The sequence below is a fragment of the Brachyhypopomus gauderio genome, chromosome 14, assembly GCF_052324685.1.
Source record: "Brachyhypopomus gauderio isolate BG-103 chromosome 14, BGAUD_0.2, whole genome shotgun sequence".
NCBI classification, from domain to species: domain Eukaryota; kingdom Metazoa; phylum Chordata; class Actinopteri; order Gymnotiformes; family Hypopomidae; genus Brachyhypopomus; species Brachyhypopomus gauderio.
The window spans coordinates 6836352-6847379 of NC_135224.1; the positions used below are offsets into that span (position 1 = coordinate 6836352).

General features: G+C 45.5%; 2 protein-coding genes across 4 annotated transcripts; one reads left to right on the forward strand and one right to left on the reverse strand.

Annotated features, from left to right (window-relative positions):
• Nucleotides 1-339: 339 nt before the first annotated feature.
• Nucleotides 340-7479, reverse strand: nelfa (negative elongation factor complex member A). 3 transcript variants are annotated; one of them, XM_076972701.1, is made up of 12 exons: nt 7198-7479; nt 6834-7043; nt 5343-5514; nt 4929-5090; nt 4739-4828; nt 4383-4510; nt 3680-3749; nt 3479-3567; nt 3160-3268; nt 2674-2981; nt 2486-2585; nt 340-1927 (listed from the first exon to the last, which is right to left on the reverse strand). In XM_076972701.1, the coding sequence occupies exons 2-12, from the start codon at nt 7041-7043 to the stop codon at nt 1743-1745; spliced, it is 1623 nt and encodes a 540-aa protein (XP_076828816.1). In that variant the 5' UTR covers nt 7198-7479; the 3' UTR covers nt 340-1742. The 3 variants fall into 3 exon arrangements, with proteins under 3 accessions (XP_076828816.1, XP_076828815.1, XP_076828817.1); XM_076972700.1 differs by lacking the exon at nt 7198-7479 and having other exon boundaries at nt 6834-7172; XM_076972702.1 differs by lacking the exons at nt 6834-7043; nt 7198-7479 and adding an exon at nt 6448-6757.
• A 651-nt stretch (nt 7480-8130) lies between these two features.
• On the forward strand, nt 8131-10047 carry nicol1 (NELL2 interacting cell ontogeny regulator 1). Its single transcript, XM_076972706.1, has 4 exons — nt 8131-8289; nt 8526-8682; nt 8947-9035; nt 9201-10047. The coding sequence occupies exons 2-4, from the start codon at nt 8571-8573 to the stop codon at nt 9270-9272; spliced, it is 273 nt and encodes a 90-aa protein (XP_076828821.1). The 5' UTR covers nt 8131-8289; nt 8526-8570; the 3' UTR covers nt 9273-10047.
• Nucleotides 10048-11028: the final 981 nt, after the last annotated feature.

An 11028-nucleotide genomic window follows, 5' to 3' on the forward strand; every position in this document is an offset into this window, starting at 1 on the left:
GCGTTTGTACTGCACCTAACTCGTAACACAACACGGGTGCCCCACAACACGGGTGACCCACAACACGGGTGACCCACAACACGGGCTCTTGTGCTTCTACTTCCCCATTAGAGGCAAGTTGATCCAGCTGATAGGGTAAGTTTGGTCATCAGACAACAATAACAACTATTATTAGCCAGATTTTAGAGACCAATTCCAAATGCTTATTAAATTAATGCTTCCACTGTAAGGATAGTAATGGTGTTCATAAAATAAACACAAATTAATAAATTGTCTACAGTCCTCAGAACTGATGATGATATGCCAAGTCTTTGGGATTATGAAAAAGACATGGCGGTGTTAAATCGAAACAAAACTTTATTTAATTTTTTTAGGAACATCCACAGATTTCGTCTCCCAACTGTATGTTTGAAATAATAGCATAACATTTTAGCCCGAATCTCAGCCAAACCAGGCCTACATGTTTATGACAGCAACGAATAGAAAATTGTAGAAATTATTCAACATTCTTTGCGTGTATGTTGCAGGGAAATATGAAGTGTTGACTTCTGTTTCACTACTGTACCTGGCTACATGGCATGTCAGCTGCTCAGAATCAACACCTAACATGAAATGCAAATGTTGTTTATTCATCCATAGGAGGATGGGAAATGTGATTATACCTGATATGACACAATCACAAAAAAGAACTTGGGCAAGAAAGTTTGTAAAAAGAAAGAAATGGAGAAGGCAAATTAAATTAAAGTTAAATGTAACAAAAATATGACAAAGATTGTGTATCGTTGCAGAGATGTGGGTAAACATACCCACTGGCTCATGTGACCCCGATCACCCATATCTGCCATCCATCTTATATTCTAGCTCAGTTTAAACTAAGTAGTTGTCTTGAGATAAACTGTTAGGTGTTTCTACCAAAAGAGTTTTTCTAATGACCATCTCATTATGTAGGTCACATCCTACATTATTTAGGAACTGGTGAAAATACATTCAATCATGAGTAGGTTCAACAACCTGTTTCTAGTCTAATTATTCTCGTGTTTCACTGTATTTCTCAAAACTAAAGATCTGAGTAATGCTGTTTAAGTCTAGTGATTGTAAAGACCATGAAGTACCAGAGAAGAGGAAAACTGTGAGGGGGCATCAGCCCCCACCAGGATTACCAGGGGGTGGGGGGTAAGTCACTGGGGGGCCTGGTCCTCTCAGCAAACATCTCAAGTCTGAACATGTAGCTGACATTTTTATTCCCTTATTCTATGAGTCTGAAAAACAAATCCTCCAGAATGTAAAAAATATAAAGAATCGGCCCGTGTTTTCTTTCCTTTTGCCAATTTAACAATTTCCTTAAGTTGTCATATTGCAACAGATGGCACAACTTCCTAATAGACACCATTGTGGCTATATGAAGCCATACTGACAGGTCTCTTCAAATGTCTGAACATTTTAGAGTTTTGATCCTGGTCTGATCTATTCTGTTTTGCCAACATTCAGATTTTCTTTTCCAAGGGGCTCCGAAAATGAATGAACGTACAAACCACAAAGCAGAAAACAAAAACACATAGTAAGAAGGTCCCTGACTTTTGGCAATGCAGGAACACTCTGATGAGGAAGTGAGGTCAGTCAAAACAGGAAGTTCATCTCACTCCCCTTAAACTAACCCAAACCAAATGTTGCCCAGTACTTCACAATTTGGCCCACATACTGTGTGTGTGTGTGTGTGTGTGTGTGTGTGTGTGTAACCTCCCTCAGGAGGCATTGGTAATAGGCTTGTATTTTTTGAGGCGGGTCCACTGGCCCGTGGAGTAGTTCATCTCAAACACTGTGTCCACCAGCATAGTGGTGCTGCCCGTCCCGTCCGCCTTGGGAAGGACCTCCGAGTGTTCGCTCAGCTTGATCTGGATGATGTCTCCCTGCTCTGGACAAGGGTTATCTGACGTGGGTGAGGAGACCACAGGAAGAGAGGTGTGAGGTTTACACAAACAAAACCCTCGAGGGCCAGAGCCCAGTCCTAGATTCAAAACTATTTTACATGGCAGAATCATCATCATCTCAAGTCAGTAAGCAACAGGCTAGACCCGTGATGGGGAAACTGAGCCCAGGAGTCTGATTTACTGAAATATTCAGTCCAGTCCAATCAGCTCAGCAGAACAGAGAGAAAAAAAACTGAATTGGACTTAAATTGTGGTTGGGTCCATTTTCCATACCTAATTTAAACTTAAAATAGACTAAAGCAATTTCTCCATGTTGATTTACCACTGGAACTACAACTTAACCAGTGACCAAGGTTACTTTATGTCCAGTATTGTATAACTTAAGTACCGTTAAGTATGGCAGCTAAAAAACTACTGATATGGGCCAAAGACTATGAGTGACTTATAACTGTAACAAAAGGTCTTAAAAGTTGCACTAAGGATAATCATCCAATGTGTATTCCTGTTCAAACCACAGCCATAAGGCAATAACTGGGTGTATAAGAGTATAACAGTACCTCTTGATCCCGCCATGAAGCCCAAGATGAGTGCTTTCTCTGGTCGAGTGACTTTATTCGCAGTCTTAAACATTTCCTGCGCCGCGTACATCTGCTCTCTCTGCAGTGACAGACAAAACAAGACCTTAGGAAGTCCCTCAAAGACGCGAGGACGGGTCTTCGTGTGTCTCGGGTCTGTATGTTCTCACCGTGAGTGACAGACTCTTTTTGGGTGTCGGCTGCTGCGGTGGCGTAGGGGCGGGCTGGGCTGTGGTGGCGGGCGGCGGCGTGGGCGTGTCCGGCTGTGTCGCCGTGGCGGCCGGAGGCGGGGCGTTGTTGAGGGGCGTGCTGGTGGGTGCGGTAGGGGAGGTGGGGGCCGTGGGACTGGCGGTGCTGGCGTTGTACATGGGCGGCCTCTGTTTAAACTGGCCGGGCAGCGCGGCAGCTGCAGCGCCTGTAGCCGTGGCCTCATCCGGCTGCCGATTTGCAGCGTCGCGACCCGTACCGCCCGTGTTTGCTACGGAAGAGCAGGAACACAGAGGCATCAACACAGGAGAAAGATAAATAATAATAATAATAATAATAATAATTAGGCTCAACAATGAACAGGATGCATGGGTTAAATTTTAATTCATACAAATGTCATTACATTAGCAGCAGTAATGTATTGAACGTGTTAATACGCAGTGTCTCACCTGGCTGTGTTTCAGAGCTGGGAATGTAGGAGGAGGAGGGGACCATGCTGGGGGTGGCGGGCAGGTAACTCGTGGACGGGAGAGCACTTTCGTTCAACGCCCCCAATTTCTATTCAAAGAAATTATTGGAATTTGCTGGTACAAGCTCATTCCAGTACAAAATGGTGATTGCGAGTAAATCATTTGTGGAAGCAGACTGATAACCACTCTAGTATTAACTGTCTAATATACAGGAAAGAGACACTAGATCTGATTATTACAGCCTGCTTCAGTGGTGGTCATTAATAAACATGCATGTTCACATCGTTTCTCTCCATACCTGTGTGGAGACCAGGCCAGCAGCGTAGTCTGGGGTAACGTTCTCCACCACTGCCTCCTCTTTGGCTGCCTTCTCTCCTGCTTCTGTGTCTGAGAGAGAGAGACAAGTAAAAATTACAATTCCCACAGTTGACCTGTATGCAGCGTGACGTGTGCTTAGCACTACAGCTCGGAAGAGAACTACAGATGTGAACAAACTTACCCAGCGTCTTTCTTCTCCTTTTGGCCTCTCTGCCTGCTCCCACCATGTCCAACTCAGAGATTTCTAATAACTAGCCAAGAAAACAAAACAAAACAAAAAAAAAAATCTTAGAATGACTCCGTCTGACAAACGACACAATTCTCCCCCTCAGCAAACAATTCTGTATGCTGATGTACTCCCAACACACAGTAAATCTAACATTTGTCTGAAAATGTCAAAGACAAAGCAAACAAAACATGCTGAGAACCAAAAGGGTTTATTTCCTACACTGCAGTGCAAATAAGGCCCCTGGATATTCTTTTTAGGCATAATCTGGGTTTAGGGAATCTGGCAGCTTGCATCAGCACTGAGGACGGGTGTGAGGACGGGTGTGAGGAGGACGGGTGTGAGGAGGACGGGTGTGAGGAGGACGGGTGTGAGGAGGACGGGTGTGAGGAGGACGGGTGTGAGGAGGACGGGTGTGAGGAGGACAGGTGTGAGGAGGACAGGTGTGAGGAGGACAGGTGTGAGGAGGACAGGTGTGAGGAGGACGGGTGTGAGGAGGACGGGTGTGAGGAGGACGGGTGTGAGGAGGACGGGTGTGAGGAGGACGGGTGTGAGGAGGACGGGTGTGAGGACGGGTGTGAGGACGGGTGTGAGGAGGACGGGTGTGAGGAGGACAGGTGTGAGGAGGACAGGTGTGAGGACTCTGGTGCAGCGTTACCTTCACCCCTCTCTCCTTGCGCAGGGGCGTGCGGGCGGGGGCGATGGGAGTTCTGTTGCTGGGGGGGCTGAACATACTGGGAGTGGTGGGACTGCGGAATGGAGCCTTTGGGATGCCCTTTAGAGGCGCTGGTGTAGAACGACACAGGTTATTACAGCTTCTCAAGAGTCAGAGTGTGTGTGTGTGTGTGTGTGTGTGTGTGTGTGTGTGTGTGTGTGTGTGTGTGTGTGTGTGTGTGTGTGTGTGTGTGTGTGTGTGTGTGTGTGTGAGAGAGAGAGAGTTCTTGTACTGCAATAGTACAAGTATGTGAAAGTGAGTAAGAATGTAACAGAGCAAAGACCCGTTGTTTAACTCACTTGTGGTGTCGAGCTTCTTCACGAGTCCTCTTCCTTTAGCATGGAAGGGCACTCCGGCCGTCTTCTTCAACTGCTGTGCAGTTTCGGTAGCTGCGAGGTGAATACAGCCACAAGACTTAGCCTGCACATCACCTAGACACATGCATGCACACACTGGAACACCCCCCCCCAAGCGTAGACACACACTCACATTTCTGGAGAAGGTCGGCCCGGAGCGTGGCGCTTTTGGGCTTCCTCTTGAGTTGGAAATGTTTGATGGGAGGTGTGAGGGGGCCCACCAGCGTGGTCAATGCACTTTTATTCAGATACTGACACTCAAGAGGCAACATGGCAGACGCCTCACACTCACTCACTGAGGTAAGAGAAAGCACGCACATGTACACACACACACACACACACACACACACACACACACACACACACAGAGATATAGTGAATCTTTACAGATATGGTGTTTTCTGAATGGACCTGCAAAGAAAAAAGCTCACACACAAAAAACACAATCTACAATCTGACAAGCAAAACAAAAGGTCTTGTTGCCTGAGAATATTTGTCAGCCGTGACTATATGACCTCGAGCGTGAACACCCCGAGCCCTTTCTGACCTTTCTCTCTGAGCTCTCCCAGGATGTCCTGCACGTTGGGGTTCTGCTCCTCCAGGTCCAGGTTGAGGGAGCCCGTGTCCGGGAAAGACTTCAGGATGTCGGCCACCATCAGCACCCAGGGTTCGGAGTCAACTGTGGCTAACTGAATGATCTCTGACAGGGCATCCTTCATCTGACACCACAAACAAGAGAGGAAACGTTGACATTCTCCTTTAATTGAAGTTCGCATTATGAAACTCACACAGACAGGCCATGGTGTAATCTAAAAGCAATAGTCTACATATAGTTGAGGGGACTCTACACAAAATGACCATAAACTACACCAGGTAACACCAGTTCTTAGATATCCTTAAACTACTGAATGGAAAACATAGGAAATCCAGTTTGCAAACAACAACAAAACTTTGTCTTGAAATGCATGTGCATTTACTGACTGTTACATAAACTGTTTAGCCATCATGGTGCTGTTTGAATAGTTGCCAACATTAAATGCAACAGAACGGAGCAACTGTTTGACCAGAAGCTTGTGTAACCCTTACCAAAGCTGACCTGAAGTACACCAGTACACCCTATTAACATACACAACACTGAAAGGGAGCTGCTACACCTGCTCTGCCTAGCAGACATCACCAAATGAGACCAAGCTCGGACACAATTAGTCAGCCAAGACACCCCCCCCCCCCCAATATATTCTATTTTCAAGTTCTCAAACAGATAAAACATAGTATACAAACGTGAGGACACTTTCATGGTGCAACCACACATCAGTCGATAAAGGGGCGTGTCCACACGTATAGGGCCCCAGTCACCTTGTTAACAGTGCTGATAAAAAAAATGGACCAAGTGCTTTTACAAATAAAAGCAAAACAAAACAACAACAAAACTGCAGAACCAGAAATCTCAACGTGACGGTTAAAGCCAGATAGTGAATAGAAACAACAAACTAGTGTTACTACACGCCGACATCAATAAAAAATTAATTAATAAATAACAAAGACGTGTGGAGAAAAAAAAACACTACTGACATTCACCCCACGTGCACAAGCGTAATTAGCACGAGCGCAACTCTAAACGCAGCTCGCGACTGCAGGGCTCTCGCGCTCACCTCCGCGAGACAGAGCGGTTGTCTGGGTCAACCGGACCCGGCTAGTTAAGAGCCGTTCGGCTCAAGTCGTCAACGTCCCGATTACATGTCAGAAACCGTCTCGCCACGACAACCGGCGCTCGTGTAGTTTACTCGCCGGACACTCGAGGAGCGGGGACTTTAAGTTGTGCTAACTCGGCTAGCCTCGGCTAACTTGGCGTAAACTTCCAAGGATCCTCGCGCTCGCGCTGCGGAGACACGCGCGCGCTCGCTCACGCGCCACGGCTCTCCTTCACTGCACACGGTTGATGTGTCGTAGCGTTAAAACGTCCCCCCCCCCGGTCACCGCGTCTGCGGTCATTACTGCATCTAACAGGTCTGAAGCGCCCCGATCACGGCAGCCCCACCTCGTCCACAGTCCTGCGCGGGAGATGCAGCATGCCGAGCAGCAGCTTCAGCTTCACCGGGGGCGACAGGTTGGAGAAGCACAGCCGTATGTTGTCAATGACCGACACGGTCAGCAGCGAGCCGATGCTGGAGGGCGTCCACAGCTCGTCGGTGGAGCCCAGTTTGTTGTGGAGCCACAGGCCGGTGTCGCTGTCCCTCATCGACGCCATCTTGGAGAGAGACGGATCATTAGTGCAGGCATTTTAACGGGCACCTAAGAAAACACAAGGCGTCAGGACCCCTGTGATGGCGGGAGTGAGACGTCGCTGGAAGAGTGAACGCTCACTTAGAGAATATATCACTTTATTAGAGAAGATCTCTCACCTGACTTTCATGTGGACATGGAGCTGACTAAATGGGTCCTGCTACTTTTCATTGAACCCATAAATGGCCGCTGATTCCCTCTTGACCACAGGAGTTCACGTTTATTTCCTCTTTGGATATGCAAATTGAGACGCAAATATCATTTATATCCCATTAAACGCAGCAATATTTTATGAAAACTTTTAAAAAGCATCATTTCTTGGGACGTCGTGGTGCATTTCTAATGATTCAAGGCTGACTGGTTAACTTTAGGAGGGCGTGTTTGATGAGAAGTGAGTTATCCGTGATCTCCCAGTCACTGCGACCTCTACAAACGGAGAAAACTCACTTCTCGTGTCCACACACGTTCAGAATGGTGAACTGAGTTAAACCGAATCAAACCAGCAGGTTTAATCCCCCCCCCGTGTCACATCACTGGTTAGTCAGCAGCCCAGACTAATGTCACAGTCTCACAGCCCACTCTCTCCTTTACTCTCATCACTTCACTGAACTTCGTGCTACTGCGTGTTTTCACACCTGCGCGTTATGCATAAACTATACTGCTTGTATAAACTACTGTTTCTATAAACTACTGTTTGTGTCGTGTTGTGTGTCGTGTACCTCGTTTTTGTTGCTCTTTGTTTTATTTATCTTTTGTGATGACGTCATTCACGGTTGCGTTTGTGCACGTTGTGTTTTTGTAATGAGCAGTGCCACATTACATATGTATATGTGAAATTAAAAAATATATTGTTTTCGGTCTTATTGTTAATTTGCTAATGTACTATTATTGTTTGTATTATTGTTATTATTGATGGAGCACGAAAATACTCTAAACATACTTAAATAACTGACTGTAAATAAATCGACAGATCGAGGGCAAAATGTATTCGGTGTGACGATAGAAACGTTATTTCTCATGTGACCAGTAAGTGCGAATCAGAGAAGGGAACATGCAGCGAGGCTTGAAGAACCCATTTGGGCCAGCGTCGTACTGTGGTCTACAGACGAGGAGCAAAGAGGTTCCTGTGGCATTTTAGCAACACGGGCTAAATACACTATACGAATTTAGTGGAATTATTTGGTGTCCCGGGCCTAATTTTTGTACTACAGGTAAACCGCAGTGTTTTCGATTAATTACCATAGTAATAATATATTATTTGAATCCCCTCTATCGCATCTGTCGTTTATTGATATCGATATAATTTTGAGAGAACCCGAGCTGTAGTTGCATGCGTGTCTTGGGTCACACCTTCGCCGGACAGTTTAAAGGAGAAACGATACTGCTGGTCCATTTGTGAGATAATAACCTGTAACAAATGAGCTCATTGGGTTTGCTGTCTTCACAGGTCTTGTTATTGCTGTTTGGAGCGAGCAGGCCAGTGGGCGACAGGATGAGGTCGAGCAGCGTTCTCGCTAAGGTGATGTTGCTGGTGCTGGTCCAGCTTCTCTGCTTCAGGCAGCTCAACGCCGAACAGGAGTCGGGCACCGTAATTCCTGCGGAGAGTAAGACATTTTAGAAATTTACCCTTTGTATGTGCTGGAAATGTGATTGTTTTCAGAAGCTAAGCGACATCTACATCAAAGGCTGTATATACATCCGAGACAAGTTCAGTAAGGTGTGTCTTATGGACGTGCCGTCGTGCGTCTTTGGACTTAACGTGATGTACCCTAATATCTGGTACACCAAATAACATGGGGGCTGTAATGGAGTGAAGTTCTGCCATTCTTACAATCTGGGTCAGTGCTTCAGCCTCTCTTCTCCGTCAGGTCGGCCCTGCGTGGACTGCCACGCGTTTGAATTCATGCAGCGAGCACTGCAGGATCTGAAGAAGACAGCGTTCAACCTCGACTCACGGGTAAGCCTTGATCTTGAAGGTTGTATATATTATATGTACGTAATATACTGTCAGCCCATGAAACTAAGAATACTTTAGTCATGCGCTTCTGTGGCATATAAAGAAGATTAGTGTGGTGTCTATTAGAAGCTCTCACTGGTTTCTTGTATGTGATGTGTTCCTCAGACTGAGAGTTTGGTGTTGCGAGCAGAGAGGAGGGCGCTGTGTGACTGTCTGCCTGTCAACACCCTAACCTGAGCGCCGAGCCCCTGAACACCACCACCCCCACACAACGACTGAACACCACCACGCCCACACCACGACTGAACACCACCACCCCCACACAACGACTGGGCCATTACACTTTGTTCTTATATACATACTCACTCAAATGCTTATTCACATGTAGTTTTTTATTTACATTCATGTACAGTTAGTACTAGTTCACTAGTTCACAATTTGCTGGGCTGTCTGAGCTGATACTGTCCCAACCATTGATATTCAACTTCTAGCTTACATTTTACAGGTTTTATAATAAATGTTGTAACTATGTGTGTAATGTTGAAGGAATGTTTATTTGTTATGGATCTTGACACTCAAACATGTGGGACATGCATAACACAGCATATTATTTGCACAGTAAAACTTCTTCTCATGGTGTTGACACTTATATTTTATTAGCCTTTAACTGTATGAAGAACATGTGAATTACTAACACTAGACATCATATAATATAGATGTATTTTCATGCTGATGCCTATAGAAAAAAAATAATTTATGGAGATTAACTTGTAATATTACAATACTAAATGTGCTCCAGTGCTGTGAGTTTGTTGTAAGAGTAGCTAATTGATATGAACCTGCATGAAGACTAAACAGACGTTTAGATGATTTATATGGAGATGTTTTGTCTGTCATCACGCTATAACAAATGCTTTATCTGTTCCGTAATTGTTAGATACAGAATTCTCTGCTCTATAGAGCATTGAGAATCGATAGCAAATCACCATTAAATGCTACAGTTGTCACTTCAGGAGGCTGTTTGTCTGATGCTACTGTTGCGACTCTTCCTACGATGCTACTGTTTTTTTTTAAAGATTTGTAAAAAAAAATTAATTTATAAAACATTAACATGGAATAAAATAAGAGCTCTGTAAACATTCTGAGAATAGTCTTCCCTTATGTTAATTATCAATACTAGAGAGAAATAGGGGTGTTAGTCAGCATGGATGAGTTTTATTGAGGAGAACAAAAGCACATATGAATATGCTTTTAGTGTGTGTGTGTTTTTGTGTTTCTCCTGGAATGGTTCTGTTTTCACAAGAAACGCTGATCACCCACTGACCCTCGGAGTGAATTCCAAATTAAAGATTCACTAAAAGGGTGCACATGCTATGCATTGCCTAATCAGTGCAATATTCCTTTTTGAATCAAACATTTTGTTCAAAGTACAATTAAATATTAAGAAATACACGTTTAGACTTGTTTAGACTTGGTCATCCAAGTAGCTTGAAGTGCTAATTGTGCTTTTGTGCATTTTGCATATAGTGGGGGGAGGTGCAGCATCATGAGCAGACGGGGGGGGGGGGGGGGTGTCAAGGAGTGTGGCGCATCGCTGCAGTATTCAGCGGTAGGCCCTGCCCAGCAGTGAAGAAAACAAACAGATAGAACAGCAATAACTGCAGGACTCCAGGGCCCCATAACGCACCCCCAGTTTTAAAATGAACACTGCAGCGCCCAGCGTGCCCCATCCTGCCCAGATACGTATTCACTCAGCAGGGACAGTGCTGCAGGAAGCCCCTCCCAGAGAGGACGCTCTGAAAACACGCCGCCGCGCCGTCCCTCGGTCCTGCGCTCTTGTGTACTGCTGCATGAATTCAGGCCATTTCTGTCCAAGCAGGAGCAGCGGGACGCTGGTGTCCCGCTAACGCTGATCAAAGGCCAGATCTCTGCTTTCAGCACTTAGGGTGTCCAATGCCGTGTCATCCCTGTCAAAGTTGCAAATGTGGATTAA

Excerpts from the sequence above, each read along its gene's own strand:
- nelfa (XM_076972701.1), bottom strand. The coding sequence starts at position 7,043 with ATGGCGTCGATGAGGGACAGCGACACCGGCCTGTGGCTCCACAACAAA. Across the intron at positions 4,511-4,738 it reads GAAGAAGCTCGACACCACAA|CGCCTCTAAAGGGCATCCCA; the intron begins GTGAGTTAAACA and ends GTTCTACACCAG. Across the intron at positions 3,750-4,382 it reads GCAAGGAGAGAGGGGTGAAG|TTATTAGAAATCTCTGAGTT; the intron begins GTAACGCTGCAC and ends TTTCTTGGCTAG.
- nicol1 (XM_076972706.1), top strand. The coding sequence starts at position 8,571 with ATGAGGTCGAGCAGCGTTCTCGCTAAGGTGATGTTGCTGGTGCTGGTC. Across the intron at positions 8,683-8,946 it reads CACCGTAATTCCTGCGGAGA|GTCGGCCCTGCGTGGACTGC; the intron begins GTAAGACATTTT and ends CTTCTCCGTCAG. Across the intron at positions 9,036-9,200 it reads CGTTCAACCTCGACTCACGG|ACTGAGAGTTTGGTGTTGCG; the intron begins GTAAGCCTTGAT and ends TGTGTTCCTCAG.